Source organism: Staurois parvus, unplaced genomic scaffold, assembly GCF_062004578.1.
Source record: "Staurois parvus isolate SC_StPar_1 unplaced genomic scaffold, SC_StPar_1.0 ptg000082l, whole genome shotgun sequence".
In the NCBI taxonomy this organism is placed as follows: Eukaryota; Metazoa; Chordata; class Amphibia; order Anura; family Ranidae; genus Staurois; species Staurois parvus.
The window spans coordinates 3,675,001-3,693,125 of NW_028317878.1; the positions used below are offsets into that span (position 1 = coordinate 3,675,001).

General features: G+C 37.5%; 3 protein-coding genes and 1 long non-coding RNA gene across 5 annotated transcripts in view; 3 read left to right on the forward strand and 1 right to left on the reverse strand.

Moving 5' to 3' along the window:
• Positions 1 to 667: 667 nt before the first annotated feature.
• HOXA11 (homeobox A11) lies at positions 668 to 6,656 on the forward strand. Of its 2 annotated transcripts, none has more exons than XM_089669896.1 (2): positions 668 to 1,976; positions 5,166 to 5,328. In XM_089669896.1, the coding sequence occupies exons 1-2, from the start codon at positions 1,264 to 1,266 to the stop codon at positions 5,182 to 5,184; spliced, it is 732 nt and encodes a 243-aa protein (XP_089526022.1). In that variant the 5' UTR covers positions 668 to 1,263; the 3' UTR covers positions 5,185 to 5,328. The 2 variants fall into 2 exon arrangements, with proteins under 2 accessions (XP_089526022.1, XP_089526021.1); XM_089669895.1 differs by having other exon boundaries at positions 693 to 1,921; positions 5,166 to 6,656.
• Positions 6,657 to 6,729: 73 nt separating this feature from the next.
• LOC149468608 (uncharacterized) lies at positions 6,730 to 14,581 on the reverse strand. The gene is made up of 3 exons (XR_016311677.1): positions 14,093 to 14,581; positions 9,293 to 9,373; positions 6,730 to 6,873 (listed from the first exon to the last, which is right to left on the reverse strand). It is a non-coding gene; the product is annotated as an uncharacterized LOC149468608 (long non-coding RNA).
• Positions 13,584 to 17,692, forward strand: HOXA10 (homeobox A10). The gene is made up of 2 exons (XM_089669894.1): positions 13,584 to 14,525; positions 16,435 to 17,692. Exons 1-2 carry the CDS (start codon positions 13,646 to 13,648, stop codon positions 16,707 to 16,709), a joined length of 1,155 nt encoding a protein of 384 aa, XP_089526020.1. The 5' UTR covers positions 13,584 to 13,645; the 3' UTR covers positions 16,710 to 17,692.
• Positions 17,693 to 17,947: 255 nt separating this feature from the next.
• HOXA3 (homeobox A3) overlaps positions 17,948 to 18,125 on the forward strand; it is a 61,198-nt gene continuing 61,020 nt past the window's right edge. The window contains exon 1 of the mRNA XM_089669901.1: positions 17,948 to 18,088. The gene's annotated coding sequence lies outside the window, so the exon portion shown is untranslated. The remainder of the gene's footprint in view (positions 18,089 to 18,125) is intronic.

An 18,125-nucleotide genomic window follows, 5' to 3' on the forward strand; every position in this document is an offset into this window, starting at 1 on the left:
CACAGAAAAATCACTCTTGGCAATGAGCACCCACACAAAAAAATTATTCTTGGCCATGAGCACCCATACATAAAAATCACTCTTGGCCATGAGCACCCATACATAAAAATCACTTTTGGCCATGAGCACCCACACATAAAAATCACTTTTGGCCATGAGCACCCACACATAAAAATCACTCTTGACCATGAGCACCCACACATAAAAATCAATCTTAGCAATGAGCACTCACACAGAAAAATCACTCTTAGCAATGAGCACTCACAGAGAAAAATCACTCTTAGCAATGAGCACTCACACAGAAAAATCACTCTTAGCAATGAGCACTCACACAGAAAAATCATTCTTGGCCATGAGCACTCACACAGAAAAATAATTCTTGGCCATGAGCACCCACACAGAAAAATCACTCTTAGCAATGAGCACCCAATCAGAAAAATTACTCTTGGCCATGAGCACCCCCACAGAACACATAGATACACAACCCTGGCATATGAAACCTTAACACTGTAAAGCCCCTGTGTGATATGGAATCTTTATGGCAAAGTCCAGTGTAGTGTAAAGTGATCAGACGTGACCCTAGGAAGGAAATAGTAAGCTGCACTTTGGTTTCAGGCAGTCAGAGTGGGGGAAGGGGCACTGTGCCTTCTGTTAGTCGCACTGCACATTCCCTTGGAGTATGGGGTCTGCCCCACACATCCTGCCACTTAATGCAGCAGAGGCAACTTCTATCTCTGCCCTTACAATGCAATCCTATGGCACAGGGTGCATGGGCGACCTTGCTTCCTATTGGCACAGGCTGCTTCTACTGTTATTTCAAGAACAGGGAAGTGCCAGGGAGTTATGGAGGAAGACAAAGACTTTAATGTTGCACTACTTAGGAATGACAGATAAATATAGCATGAGGGATGTCTTTATTGAGCCCTGCCTCCACATTATCCTCAGTCCATACCCAGGCAAAGGCACTCTGTAGGAGCAAAAAAAAAAGAAAAAAAAAAAAAAAAAACACCATCATGAGTTACATTTCAGATTACATGCTTCTATGAACCTAGCAAGTGACGATCTGTTGCTTCCCTTGAGATGGCTACAAAGAAAAAGGGTCCATAGTCGCAGCTTGTCAATTTCAACATCTGATCACATGACCAGCACCTCCCTGCTAAGGATGGGGATAGATTTCCACGTCAGCTTACGTCTTCAAATTTCTACTTCACGGATCTGCTTCAAAGAGGCAGCTGCATTAGAGAATCATGTTAAGCTCAGCTAATGCGGACAGCCCGAGGTAGCCTAATGATGGATTTTGATGAGCGTGTTCCTTGCTCCTCTAACATGTATTTGCCAAGTTGCACTTACTACGTCTCGGGTCCAGATTTCTCCAGCCTTCCTTCCTTTCTCCCCCAAACCCCTTCTTCTCGTCCCATGCCCTATTCCTATTCTTCCAACCTCCCCCAGGTGCAGCCTGTCAGAGAGGTTACCTTCAGGGAGTATGCCATTGACACCTCCAGTAAGTGGCACCCCAGGAGCAATCTGGCCCACTGCTATTCAGCAGATGACATTATGCACAGAGACTGCCTCCCTGCCTCCAACCCTGCCAGCATGGGGGACATGTTCGGCAAGAACGCCTCCAATGTCTACCACCCCAATGCCAACGTCTCCTCCAATTTCTATAGCACAGTGGGCAGGAATGGGGTGCTGCCACAAGCCTTTGATCAGTTCTTTGAGACAGCCTATGGCAGCACAGACAACCAGAACTCGGACTATCCCGGCGACAAAAGCTGCGACAAACTTCCCGGACCGTCGGCCGCAACTTCAAGTTCGGAGCCGTGCAGGGAGACGGAGGAGAAGGAGCGGAGGACGGAGAGCAGCAGCAGCAGCCACAGCAGCTCCTCATCCGGCAACACTGAAGACAAAGCCAATAGCTCCAGTACGTATGAACACAGCCATGCCTGTCACAGGCTCTGCAATCTAGCGCACCGCTGGTAAAAATTTTATATGCTGTTTTATAAGCATATAAGGTTTATGGAGGGCCTTTAGATTTCCCCCAACAAAACTTTGTTAGAAAAGGCGAGATCACGTGTTTAGCACTGAAATTGGCCGTGAAATACCAGCGACCAATGGATGCCTTAAGACAATCCTTCCCCTTTTTTTCCCTTTTAAAACTCTGGGGTCGGTTTTGTAGAGAATAGAGTCAGTAAGAATGCACGCCAATAAAATGACACACAAAAGCAAGCCTTGCATGCTTTGATAGCGATGTGTTGTTGCCTTACCTTGCCAGCAGGACTTCTCTGACTCTTTTGGGGGGCTATAGGGAGAGGTACAGGTTCTGTCTGGGTAAGCTGCACAACCTCGGGGTATCAGCAGCCCAAATCATTAGCCTTAGATATAAGAGTGATGATGGGCGCTTAGTCACACAATGGGGGCTTAGATTGGGATTTAAAGGGTTTCACATTTTAGGGGTAGTCAGTTGTAAGCCCTAAGAATGAACATGTCTGTGAAGATTTTCATTTATGCAGCTCACTGGTAGTAATCAGTGACATTTAACTGGTTTTGTTCTGTAGTGCTCAAAAAACATTGTCTCAACAAGCCTAGTTGAATGTATCTAGCTACTACTAGTTATTGGGTTACACATTAGAGAAAGATAGTTGTCATCCCTAGAATTAAATGTTGGGTTTAAATTGTCTGTGAAGGTTCTCATTAATGCAGCTCGCTGGTAGTAGTCAGTGACATTTAACTGGACTTGTTCTATAATGCTGAATAAACATTGTTTCAACAAACCTAGCTGAATGTGTCCAACTACTACTAGTTATTGGGTTACAAATTAGGGAAACATAGTTGTCATCCCTAGAATTAAATTTGGGGTTTAAATTGTCTGTGAAGGTTCTCATTCATGCAGCTCACTGGTAGCAGGCAGTGACATTTCAAAGGACTTGTTCTATAATGCTGAATAAACATTGTCTCAACAAACCTAGCTGAATGTATCCAGCTACTACTAGTTATTGGGTTACAAATTAGTGAAAAATAGTTGTCATACCTAGAATTAAATGTTGAGATTAAATTGTCTGTGAAGGTTCTCATGTATGCAGCTCACTGGTAGTAGTCAGTGATATTTAACTGGACTTGTTCTATAATGCTGAATAATTATTGTCTCAACAAACCTAGTTGAATGTATCCAGCTACTACTAGTTATTGGGTTACACATTAGGGAAAGATAGTCGTCATACCTAGAATTACATTTTGGGTTGAACATGTCTGTGAAGGTTTTCATTTATGCAGCTCACTGGTAGTAGTCAGTGATATTTAGCTGGACTTGTTCTATAACGCTCAATAAACATTGTCTCAACAAGTCTAGTTGAATCTGTCCAACTACTACTAGTTATTGGGTTACACATTAGGGAAAGATAGTTGTCATTCCTAGAATTAAATTTTGGGTTGAACATGCCTGTGAAGGTTTTCATTTATGCAGCTCACTGGTAGTAGTCAGTGACATTTAACTGGATTTGTTCTATAATGCTCAATAAACATTGCTTCACCATGATAGAACAAGCCTAGTTGAATGTGTTCAACAACTACTAGCTATTGGATTACATATTAAGGAAAGTCAGTTGTCATCCCTAGAACTAAATTTTGGGGTAACCGTATCTGTGATGGTTTTTATTGATGCAGCTCATTGGTAGTAGTCAGTGACATTAACCTGGAGTTGATCTGTAATGCTAAATAAACATTGTTTCAACATTATAGAACAAGCCTAGTTGAATGTGTCCAACTGCTATTCGGATTACACATTACGAAAAGTCAGTTGTCATCCCTAGAATTAAATTTTGGGTTGAACATGTCTGGAAAGGTTCTCATTTAGGGCATGCTATCTCTGATTGTAGTCACTGACATTTAACTGGACTTGTTCAATAATGCTAAAACAACACTGGGGGTTATTTACTAAACCTGCATGATGCAAAATCCGGTGCAGCTCTGCATAGAAACCAATGAGCTTCCAGGTTTTATTGTCAAAGCTTATGCTGGCCATACATTATACAATGTTCTTGTACACACTTCCTTTAGATTTACCTTCAACTATGTAGTGCAAGGGCCTGTCTGATTGCATACAAATTGAAAGTGTTTAGGTTTGACCTCATATTATATAAAGCTAAAGGAAAATTGTACAAGAAAATTGTATAATGTATGGCCAGCTTTAATTGAACAATCTGAAGTTAGAAGCTGATTGGCTACCATACACAGCTGCACCAGGTACTGAGAGCTCCAATTTGAGTAAATCTCCCCCATTGTTTCAGCATTATTTAGCTGAATGTGTCCCACAACTACTACTAGCTGTTGGTTTACACATTAGGGAAAGTTAGTTGTCATCCCTAGAATTAAAATTTGGGTTGAACATGTCTGTGAAGGTTTTAATTTAGGTCTTGCTATTACTGATTGTAGTCATTGACATTAGGCTTGCTCTATAATATTGGAAAACAATATTGTTTCAACATTGTAGAGCAAGTCCAGTTGAATGTGACCATCTACAACTAGCTATTGGGTTACACTTTAGGGAAAGTCAGTTATTTAACGTCCTAGATAGCAATACCTTTGAAGCCTGTCTATAATATATATATATATATATATATATATATATATATATATATATATATATATATATATATTGCCCACGTTGTGTAAATACTTGCAAACATTCATCAAGAGTGTGCATTTCTTTGTATTCGTACAATGAGATTGCCACATTCTGCTCAGATATCGAAAGCTGCGAATTTTCGCAACCTTATGAAATGATTGGTATCAAATAAAATATTAATTATGTTGTATTTGCACTTCTTGTGGTTCCTATGAAACTCAAGGCGTCAATAGGCAAGTTCATAAAATATTCCTATATTACAATATCACTGAATACTATTAATAGATTATACTGTAGTAGACGAGCCATAAAAATTCTATAATCAGCAATATAAATAGAGGCTGTAAACACGTTTTGTTTAATAGAGCCCATAAGTGCATTACTTTTTAACTATTTATGCGCTGGGTTGCGTGTAGTGCTGCTGGGACTGTGAAGCCCTCAGGGTACAGTGATTCAGTAAATGACTTTTATTGGAGTGGATTGTAAAGCACATTATTCTACCATATACTGGTATAACAGTATAGTATTTGTTCTTGTTCCACAGGTGGACAGCGTACCCGTAAAAAGAGGTGTCCTTACACCAAATATCAAATTAGGGAACTGGAAAGGGAGTTTTTCTTCAGTGTCTATATTAACAAAGAAAAAAGGCTACAGCTCTCACGAATGCTGAATTTAACCGACCGACAGGTCAAGATATGGTTTCAAAATAGGAGGATGAAAGAGAAAAAAATTAACAGGGACCGATTGCAGTATTACTCTGCCAACCCCCTCTTATGAGAGTAACTACGTTTTTCCCGGATCTGCCAAATACAGTACTTTTTTTTGCTCAAGACAAGGTCAAGCCACAAGGTTACATGTATGTGGATGTGCGTGTAACTTACAGACAATGGGAAGTACCATTTGTTGATGAACAACACATCTGGAGCTTCTCTGCCTCTGATCTTGTGTCTGGACATGTGACGGGGAGGATAAGGGTAGCAGTGCTCCTTCCATTTTCCAGCGCCATATGCTTGGAGAAAGGCATTCACCAACTATTCACACATTTTTTTGGTTGTGTCTATACTGGACAAGTGATTTTTTTTTCAAAGGACCAATTTCAACTTTTAGATTCGATGATCATGTTGTTGCTATCTGTTTGTGATCACCACCGCACCATGGAAAACAATCTCAATGTACTGTTCCAGAAGCTGTTATTATTGCAATTGAAATCGATAGGGCATGTGGTTTACTGGTTAGTTTAATTTCCAAGTGCCCTACTGTGTTGGTTCTTTGAGCACTCTTATCAGTCACAGCTAATGTCACCAATGTGGTCTCAAGAAATATGCACTTTGTTTGCTAATATCAATCTTTGTCTATAGGACTGGCCTGTGGAGTAACCACAGAAATATTAGACAAGTCCTCTATCCTATTATGATCTATTCCAATCAACTGTGCAGCCAGACAATGACATAACCATCATAAACAGGAAATGATCAATAATCTTCAATAGTATATATCATTCCTTTATACCAAAATAAAGTCAGATCTATAATTTTAATCTGAGTTTATGTGCCCAGTCCATAGATTATGTTTAGACTTAAATCTCTTTTAAATATATATAAAATCCTAAAAAAGAACCAAAGTTATTAAAAGCAATTATAACAGATATTTGAAAATATATATTAGTTTATGGGGACACGATGCTCTATTTGTACTATCTTTGTTTGAATGTATGTTTCATATGTAAGTGTAAATAAATGCCATTTCGTATTTCATTCAAAACGTGTTTTATTTTTACACATTTTTGTTTTATTGTTTTTTTTTAGGTTTTTCCAAATGATCATCCTCAGATTTTCTTTTCCTTTTTCTACACATTTTATATTTTTGCTCTTGGCTGAATGAGATATTTTGCTACACTTTTGTGTCACACTGTTGACTTACCAATGCATATTTGATATGTATATAGAGTTTGTTCCATGCAGTTTTGGTGGGATGCATGTAAACAGCAGGAGAGCACACAAGACAAATAAAAATGGTTGAAAGTACAAAACTGTTACCTTGTGTTGCCTTCTTCTATACACATTAAAGTTACACCTGCAATCTATGATTAATAATCTGCAGACTGCATGCAACGTGCTCCCACTTTTAATAGATTTCTCCAGTAAATGCTGACGCTGCAGTCTCAGCTTGACGAGGTCACTGATTGAGAATTATTGATTGAGAGATGGATTCCATGTTCATAGCTATTGTCTTGGCATATTCATTTTAGTGGCCTAGTAGAAGGTAAAAAGGCAGTCAGGTTGCATCCAAATAACCAATGTTTTGCTGTTTATACTCCTTTATTAGCGCTGCCATCATACATGGGTTCTTTGCTTTCATAATTTTTTAATTGTTTCTCTTTTGAATGCAAAAGACAATAATTGAGGACTTTATTTAATTTTTTGGGTCCTAGCCTGTTTGTACATATTTTATGGCAGAATGGCTATCTGGCTTTGAACTTCTATTGTTGGACATTGCACATAACCTTGAGTGTCTAGGATTCTGCGATCCTCTATTGTTTGCAGATTTCTTTGGTGTTTAGATTTCACTGCAAGAGAAATGTCAAACATTACCCAGGCTGACGCTTATCTGTATTTGTTAAAAAAAAAGTTTAGTTTTCCTCTCTTACTCTGACACATACAGATAGGTCCAAATAGCATCAACAGTGCTCCAAAATCAGGAGGGAAAACTAAAGAATTGGGTAGAAGAGAAGTTTACAGGATATTTCCTTTCTGGGTTAAATATTAACTGGTTTCCCTTGCAAATGCTCTAGACCCTAGAGGCCTGCAGTTTATCCGCCAGAGTCTTTGGTCTCCTGACCCAATAAAAGCTCCTGCTCTGTGTTGCTAAGGCAATTCAGCAATAAAACGTGTCTGTGATTTGTGATTTGCATATTTGGAATGCGGAGCTATAAACTAAACACAGGGTATGCAGCCATTTTTTTGTGAACGTGATATCAGTGCTTTCCAACAGTTGCCTGAATGGACTCTCTAGCATCTCTAAGATGGCAACAGCAGAGAAAAAGAGGAGAAAATAGTTTCAATTACAAGAAAAGGAATGGCCACAAGATGGCGTTGTCCAGATCAATGTCAAAGCCGCTGTGCCAGGAGAAGCCAATGCTAGAATCTTGGCCTTTGTTCTCTTCTTATCAAGCGAGGAGACTACACAGAAATTACAGGGTTTGTCTCAAGAGCAAAGTTTGGCAGTCACTATTTGATTAAAGCAAGTTGATGCTTTGGAAAATACATATTAAAACGTAAAAAGTAAAATAATTGTGATGGATAAAGCAGCCAAGGTAAGTCACTGAATGCAGAATTATCCCTGATAAAGATATTTAGAGATTGTGATAAATGTACAATACTCCATTTTTTTATTTCACAGAACAAAGCATGTAAGTGTGAAGCTAACTGTTGCCATCAAAATACAGACGGCAACCTGTTCTTAGTGTTACTAAAGGAGGCTTGTTACATGGAGTATGGCAGAAGCTGCTATATTTCTGATTATCAAATAGATAGACACACAGGGGTTGATTTACTAAAACTGAAAAGTTCAAAATCTGGCACAGCTGTGCATGGTAGCCAATCAGATTCTATAAGCTTGTTCAATTAAACTTTGCCAAAAAAAATGTGGAAGCTGATTGGTTTCTATGCAGGGCTGCACCAACTTTAGTAAATATCCCCCACACAGACAGACTAATTGACTGACGGAGAACATATAACAAAACATAGAAACACAATTTCAATTAACTGTTACAAAATAAAGATAATAAGGATACAATGAGGATTCAGGAATGCCAAGCATTCCTTTTACTTAATTAATAACCATCCATATCTATTTTCAGGAAGCACAAACCCATCCAAATGTAAAGTAAATGGGGATATGTTATTCTATCAGGTACAAATTTTACAATTAGTTACTTAACTAAAAAGCACAGGATGATTAGTTACTTAACGTAAAAGCACAGGATGATTACAATAAGTGCAAAAGATGAGGAGCAATCTTGTTACCCCTCTTGGCACACAATCACACAATGGGGGTTATTTACTAAAACTGGTGCATACAGAATCTGGTGCAGCTTTGCAGAGAAAATAATCAGTTTCTAGGTTTTTAATTGTTAAAGCTGAATTAAACAAGCTGAAGTGAGAAGTTAATTGGTTACTATACACAGCTACAGCAGATTCTGTATGCTCCAGTTTTAGTAATTAACCCCCAATGTTATTACAATATAAGGCATTTATTTTTAATAACATTTTTATAACAATATGGACGGTACATTTTAATAAATAGAGCTTTAGTTTTTATTTCTTCTTGCAGACTGTATTACTTGTAATCCATTCCAGGGAAATGTATAAATACTATAAACTGGCCAATAAATGCAGGACCAAAAGTATTGTATGACCCACAATAATGCACTAAAAACGAATGTAACCGGATAATTAACAGCTAATATTAAATTAACTGAACAAGGAAATGTATGTTGATAACATTTTAACTGCTCTCCAAGGCAACATAGCATGTAAGTTATAATTTTAAATGGACAAATACAAGGTACTAGTAAGTACTAGGTTTTGAAAAATACAGTATTTGGTTTAATTCAGACTCCCAGAAACACAGACTGTAGGGCCAAGGAGCTTTTGGAGAAGTCCCACATACCTGATGCCATTTTTCCTGAGGTTTTACTCTCACCCAAAGTAAAACAGCATCTGCTACCACAGCAAAGATTATTTAGGACTCCTAAGGAAAAAAAATGTTCAGTAATGCCATAAAATGAAGTACTTCCTGTAGTATATTCTGGACACTGTACTAACAATTGTAACGCCTGTCTGCACTGAAATATTTATAGTAAATCTGGGTGTATCATCCCTTTAATCCAGGTTTAATCTGACATTTGGAACACATGTTATGAATGTTATTTAAGTATTGTGATTTTAAACTTTGATCGTGCTGATGTGAATCTGGAGCCCAGATCCAGTGAGAAGAGTGCCTTGACCTAAATGAACACTGGCTATTTTACTTAAGGAGTACTTTTCCTTCTAAAGTGAACCTGTTGTCACTTCCAAAACCCAATCATGTGCAAGAGAAGTTCTTTTTTTTTTCAAATTCCCTTGCTTATTATTGGATGTTCGAAATAAACACAAGCTTCACTCAAGAGTGAACGTTCTGTTTTGTAAATGTCACCCAATGCAAACACTAATTTTTCACTTATCCAATATTGTTGGAAAAAACATCTAAAATATATTTTTTTCTAAATAAATCTACCTAATCATAGCATAACCAAACCAAATGCTTGTCTTAAAAGGTTATGTAAAAACAATAATCCCCTGCTAATTCAGGTTTCATATTGACATGTCTTCAGGAAGGTGTTTACACCGAATGGTTTCAGTTGTGCTTCGATAATAACCAAGCTCATGTATATCTGGGTGTAAAAGTATTATTGTAACATTAATAGGCATTTGTCACCAATCTTGGCACCAGAGAGCCCTCCATCTGATTCAAAGCACCACCCTGGATCCAGTCCAGGGGAAAAGGAAGGTATTTGGCAACCATGCACATTTTTGACAGTTTATAGTTGTCAAATAGAAAAATAAGGACAAAAAGCAATTTACAAACTGTCAAATTTCAGGAAATCTATTATGTAAACAGTCACATATAGGGACATATGTTTATAAGGCTTTCTGTTCACCCTGGAATTGCTACTCATTATTATTGTATTCATAACAGCATACAGATTTGAGTAGCTATAATGTAATAACTGTACTGTGTTTGCATGGTGGCTACATGTGGTTTACCTTTATTTTGTCCCTCTTTGTTTAAGTGGTGTTTTGAGTTTAAACATTTTAGGGCAAGTTCTGGAATTATTGAAATAACAGTGAAATTTGGGAGTTGTGTGTACCTTTGATATGAATTTGGTTATGCACTTTCCTTCCACTAGAATAGAGCAGGCAGCTCTCCTTGGCCGCCTGGCTCTGTTAGGGGAAAATCTCTATTCACATAAGTCCCATTTGTTCTTGAAAAGAGATTCCATTCGGTATTTAAAAAGTAGTTTGGCACAAAGCACAGCTTTCACTTGCCGAATTGTTCCTCTAAGCTCCAAACTGACCATTTATCGTTTATAGTTAAGATTTAAATGTGCTGTATTAGTTTTACTTGACTGAGTTTGATGATACTAGTTTACTATTTGCCTTGCTCTTGTTAGTGATTAAAGAAAAGAATGGATCCCGCACACCACTGGGCTATTAAACTTCATGAACTAGACGTGTGCCTGACTATAAAAGGCATCCAGATTTCTTTGTATAAACACATCTGAATTCATCCAATCTTCCATATCCACACCTTTCTTTCTGTGATATGCTATTATACAACAATACTTCAGATATTAATTACATATGGAGGGCACGGGTCTGCTATAGACTCTCCTGGGCTTGTACTGTTGAACATGGCCCTTGGAACATGTGACACTGCGCCTTTTGTTGTGTCTCACTCACATACATGAAACAGTCACATTTTTTTCGTTTCCAGGAAAAGAAGGGGAAAAAAAACACGTTCTTTGCATTTTTTAAGTAGAAACATTTAGCTGGCGGTGATGAGCTAAAAAAATGTGTATCATACTTCTAGCTCATATATCACAGTTTCTTATTTCTATGACGTCACTACAGATGTTAAAAGCCCAAAGCCCAAAATATTATATGCATAACCTGGAAAACAAAGTCATGAATAAATTAAAATAATAATAAAAAAAACCAATAAATTATATATATATATATATATATATAAAATGTATTATTATTATATATTTTTATTTACTTTTATATATTTTAAAATATTTTTTATTATGCTTTTCTGTTTATTTGAATATATACTTTTATATATATATATATATATATATATATATATATATATATATAAAAGTATATATTCAAATAAACAGAAAAGCATAATAAAAAATATTTTAAAATATATAAAAGTAAATAAAAATATATAATAATAATATATATATATATCTTACATTTCGATTTTATATATATATTTCTACTTAATACTTTCTTTCTACATTCAATAGTATATATTACTACTACTATATATTACTACAATATTATACTAATAATATCTTAATATATATCTATAATATTTTATTTTTATATATACACACACATATATATATATATATATATATACATACACAATTATATTTTATATGTGCGTGTGTGTAATGTTTAAAAATAAATGTAGATATAAAAAGCTATACTTTTTATATATATATATATATATATATATATATATAAACATAGGTGTAAGTGTGAAATGCGTTTTTTTTTGTTTGCTTTTTAATCTTTCTGTTGTGTTGGTGCTTCTCCAAATATGAAATTAAGTTTACTGAGGCGGGGTGTTATACAAGAAACCATGGCTGTGACGTAAACTTATGTTTTCTAATACACACTAGCTGTATTGCAGTTTATAAACCACAACAAGCATATTGGGATATGTAACTAGCCAGTTATCAATAAGATATTTAAAAAAAAAAAAAACCAATGTGTGTTGTGGGGCAGACTGGCTTGTGGGACATGCACAATGAGTGGCTGTGGTCCTATTCCACTGGTATTAAAAGGAAAGGTTTTACAAGTTCTAAACGTGGGAGTAAAGTGTTTTACTGGGGTGCTATAAGTAGGGGATGGATCTTGTATTCAGTAACTCGTCCAGCAGTGCACAAACCTTAGAGAGGGCCCCAAGGCTTCCTATTCTTACAGAAACATGTGAACCCTGCTCATTTCATATGGCCTTCCCAGAAGAAAGTCACAAGTGGAGGCTAATAAAACTGTAGCACAGAGTTTAAAAAGCAGATATTTTCCTTGAGCTTGCAAAGGCAGACTAGCTTGCTCTAGCAGACTACAGATCGTCTGAAAGCCAAGGGTAAGTGCTTTGGGAATGCGTGGTTAAAAATGGTGCACTGATTTACATACTAAATCAACTAATAAACTCTCTGATTCATCTGACTTTTTTCACACCACACATCCGAGCTGAGCAATGCGGTTTGCATGGAGGAATATTTGATGAAATGATTTGTATCGTTCTTCCTGAGCCTCTGCAACAAAAGGAAGAAAACATTAGCCAAGTGTAAGTCAGAAACTCCAACAGGAGCCTGGGAAAGGCTTTCAGTCCTTTAGCTCTTCTTACTAACATCAGGTTGTAACGTTCTACCTACCTTATTAGATATATGAGATATAAGAAGCAGTAGGTTGTATAGCAGCACACACTACAGACTGGATAGAACCATAGACACCAAGCGACTACTGTTTTATATCCTAATGGTTGCTAATGAGCGATATAACATTTTTGAACATAATGTTATTTTATTGTGTGTGTCATGGGGCAAGCCAACCAAGGAAGTCTGAAACTAATACTTCATTATTTTTTATTTTGCATTTTTCCCTATTTGCTGGTCTATAATGCCGACTGGGTCATGGTCTTTGGCCATTAGCAATCACTTTGAAGACCACCCCAAAGAATTCCTCCCATTCGCTCTCTATAACTGTCTGACTCTTTTTTTTTCTCCTACTGTCTATTTTATACTATACACTCAGCATATGTGCAATTTATTTGTGTTTAATTAGATGTTACTTATGGAGACAAATGTCAGATGATGTTATTTTGTATCAAAAAAAGACATTTCTAACCTTTTTTTATTAAATGAAAGTAGCCACTATTTTAAACAGTATAGCCAATGCATTGTAGTGCAGTAAGTACAGTACATAAAAAAAAAAAGATTGATGTGCCTACTGGAATTAATGTGTATTATGATTGTGTTTATATAAGTCTATGACTATATATATATATATATATATATATATATATATATATATATATTATAGAGGTCGAGCTAAGATGAACCTTTGCATACGAAACTGGACTGGGAGGGGTTGGTGCCTAGACGTGAGCTTTCATTGGCTGCATTCATTTGCCGTGGTGCAGGGGTATCTCTAATCATATTCAGCATGTTTTGCACAAGAAATGTCAGCCAGAAAGGAATATCTGCTCTCTTCGCCAAATTATTCCACCACAATGTCATGCTCAGAGGGTCCGGCTGCAAACTCTTTCCTGGTGGATTCGTTGATCAGCGGAGGCAGAGGTGAAGCTGGGGGCTACTACCAGGGAAGTGGGCTCTACTTGCCACAGGCGTCCTCCGACGTGTCCTATGGGCTGCAGAGCTGTGGACTTTTCCCAGTTTTGAGCAAACGAAATGAAGGTCTCCCCCCAAATAACACAGCGCCCCCCACATCTCAGAACTATGCTCCAGGGATGGAGGTCTGGCTGGATGCCCCAAGGTCCTGCCGTGTGGAGCAGCCTGAAAGCCAAGCAAGCACCTCCTGCTCCTTTCCCCAAAGTATTAAAGAAGAGAACTCCTACTGCCTCTATGACTCTGACAAATGCCCTAAGACTTCAGCTGCTGCCACTGACCTTTCCACTTTCCCAAGGGTTAATTCTGAGGCTAGCCCTGGCCACAATGCCAGCTCTGTTCCAGTGCCAGGCTACTTCCGCCTATCGCAGGCATATGGCTCATCCAAGGGCTATGCTGCCGCTGCTGCTGCTGCTGCCGCTGCTGCCGGGCACATTGCTGCTGCTGCTGCTGCTGCCGGGCACATTGCTGCTGCACCGCCACACTTTGTCCCCCAGCCCCAGGTCCGGTTCGACCAGCCCCTGCCTTTGTCTTCCATGCCCGCAGACAACGTGCGGAAGGATGCCGACGACTCGCCCCCGAGCAAGCACCCAGGAGCAGCCCAGCAGCTAGCAGAGGACGAGGCTCGTCACCATACTTCTTCCTCCGGCGCTGAGGACTCCTCTCCGGCCCCATCTGACAGCAGCAAACATTCCCCGGAGAAAGACCCCGGAGGTGAGCACTCTCTTCTACAAAGGGAAGGCAAGGGCATATGAGCAGACATCACAGAGGAAGCCCTCTCTCCTCTCTTTTTTTATTATGATCCTTTGAACTATTTAATAATTGGGCGTGAGGACGTCATAAAAATCTTGTCCATCCTAAACTTTACACCACATGCTTAACTGTGCTTTGTCCCAGAGGAAGTAGAGAGCCACTATAAAAAAAAAAAAAGCCTAGTTATTTATAGGAGTCCAACTGAAGAGCGCTACAGGCGCCACTACCAACATCCCATCCAAAATATGACAGTAAATACCCCTTGTATATGTGTTAACTAGATGTGAACTGCCCTCTGCTTCCCTGAATACTGTCCAACCCTACACTCTGAAAGGCTCTGGCCTCTACTCATTGCTCCAGTTGTTGAATCAGAACATAAATATCAGCTACACACAACAAAAAATAACCTAAAGAAACCACAAACAAACAAACAAAACACACACTCATATATATTATTTGTTTCCTGTACTACCACGAAACTTGCATGTAAATTATCTATCAATCATCGTATGTGTGTGTGCATTTATGCATGAATGTAATTATCTATCTATCTATCTATCTATCTATCTATCTATCTATCTATCTATCTATCTATCCATCTACAGAGAGGGAGGTAGAGAGAACACACACACATTTAGCATGTATTTATTTATACCACATTATTGGAAACAACATTGGTTTATACTTAAGCAGTCCATACATTATACATGTTTCTTTGTACGATTTTCCTTTAGATTTACCAAAATCATACAACACCAGGTCAAACCTAAACCCTTTTAATGTGTATGCATTCAGACAGGCCCTTGAACTACATAGTTTAAAGTAAATACAAAGGATATTGCATGAGAATATTGTAGAATGTATGTCCAGCTTAACACAGAGATTAAACTTCAGCTGGCCATACATTATACAATTTTCTTTGTACAATTTTCCTTTAGATTTGCCAAAACCATACAACAGGAGGTCAAATCTAAACCCTTTTAATTTGTATGCAATCAGACAGGCCCTTGAGCTACATAGTTTAAAATAAATACAAAGAATATTAAATAAACTTATTGTATAATGTATGTCCAGCTAAAAACAGAGGTTAAACTTTAGCTGGCCATACATTATACAATTTTCTTTGTACAATTTTCCTTTAGATTTACCAACACCATATAACATGAGGTCAAAACCTAAACACTTTTAATTTGTATGCAATCAGCCAGGCCCTTGCACTACATAGTTGAAGGTAAATCTAAAAGAAAATTAATAGTAAAAACGTATAATGTATTGCCAGACTTATACAGAGGTAAAACTTAAGCTGCCCATACATTATACAATTTTCTTGTTCAATTTCCTTTAACTTCAACTATGTCCTGCAAGGGCCTGCCTGATTGCATACAAATTGAAAGCGTTTAGGTTTGCCTTATATTACATGGTTTTGGTAAATCTAAAGAAATATTGTACAAGAAGATTGTAATGTATGGCCAGCCTTCCCCAGAGGAATAATATGCGGTATTTTAGTAGTGCTATCTACTGTAATCTTTGTGCCACTGCTGCCCTTCCTTTAAATATGTTACATTTAATTTTGCTATAGTATTCCAACGTCTACAACTGCAGATTAGGCTTTAGTTACTAATCCAAACAGTAGTAGCACTAGGTAGTGAAAAATAAGGCGGTATATAAATAATAATCATAACGGATAGTGCAGATAGGTTATCCTCACATCACTGTGTTCATTCATCTCTTTATATGTATGCATGCATATATATATATATATATGTATATATATATATATATATATATATATATATATATATATATATATATATTTTCATTATTATTATTTTTAATGTAAACTGCATACTGTATGGTTTTATTTTCTTAGGTAACTCCAAAAATGAGAATTCGGCCAACTGGTTAACAGCTAAAAGTGGAAGGAAGAAACGCTGCCCGTACACCAAGCATCAAACCCTGGAACTGGAAAAGGAATTTCTGTTCAACATGTACCTGACTCGAGAGCGGCGCCTAGAGATCAGCCGCAGTGTCCACCTCTCAGACAGACAAGTGAAAATCTGGTTTCAGAACCGCAGAATGAAACTCAAGAAGATGAACCGAGAGAACAGAATCCGGGAGCTCACAGCCAACTTCAACTTTTCCTGATGACCCTGCACACCTTCCCATTTCTTTTTTTCCCCAATATATCAGAGAGCCAGTACTCTTCCATCATGGTTTCTTCTCACCATTATTGGACTGAACGTTCTGTACATGACCAGTATATTCATAATCCCACCCTACTTTCTTGTTAATCTGGGGTTAAAGCCATAATTGCACACATGTCTTTAAGAGCTTTTTATTAAAATAATAATTATTTTTTTTGTTGGTTTATTTTTTAGACTATTATATTTTTATGGAAAACATTTGCAGTGAATAGTCATCATAGAAAGAACATATTATGATTTGTACATTTTGAAGTCTTAATGCCTTTTTTTGTTGCATCTGGCACTGCATTTTATATTATTTCTATTCTGCAAAGGAAAGGGGGGTTTATCTTGTTGGGTGGGTAGAGAACTAGAAACAGTTATTCCATGTTATGGGGTGGGTTGAGATACTCCTCATTTCTTCAGGAAATGTAATCTGTGTGAGTATATATACTGCAGGATGATAGAATGTTTTGCCTTTTGCTGGTTTTAGAGAAATAGGGTAGTTATGACTGTTTAGGCAATTTGTTACAGGTTACTTCTAGTAACAGCAGAAAAGCACACCGTGACCATTGATGGCCCATCTTACATTTTTTTTATTTTTATTTTTTTGGATACTGAAGAAGCTTACATACAACAGAAGCCTTGATAAAGGAAATCCTCGCATTCCGCCCAAAATACTGTGAATTTACATGCTTTAATTTACAAAATTATAAACGCAGAAAAAAATGAACTTTATAGATGCAAATATGTGTAAATGTTTATTATTATTAAAGCCAATGTTTCTCTGACAAATGTATTTTATGTTAACTTTAATGTACGTTCTCGATCCATGGACACCTTACCTTCATCCAGATAAATTAATACTGTTATGCTGCTGTTTGTGAACAGGCAATGTTTATGATCTCAATGAAGAATCAAATAAAATGCAACGAATCCTTCCTATTTTTTTTCTTACCTCTTATGTGGCTGTTTATCCTTAGTTTTTTTTTATCTCCTCAAGAACTTTTACAACAGCACAAGTTGGCTAAACCCCCCTGCAATTACCATAGGAATCCATTTAAATATTACCTAGACAGTCGTAATTTGTCTGGGCTATATAGCAATGGTGCTGTAAGGTTTGTCGGCTTTTGTTCAGTTTTATGACTTGCTAGTATATCTGGATTGTTGCAGAGCTAGACGAAGGCTTTCAGTTGTGCAAGGAACTGCTTAGACAGAGGAAGCAAATAACAAGAGGAGATGGGATTGTTTCTTTTTTTTTAAATCTGGAAAGCAAGAAGCTGTCCACTTCCATCTGGGAAAACATAGCAGTGGCCCAAAGTGACATTGATGAAGCCCAAGGTGAGGTTGATTGCGCATTGCGCACATAGCGCACTTT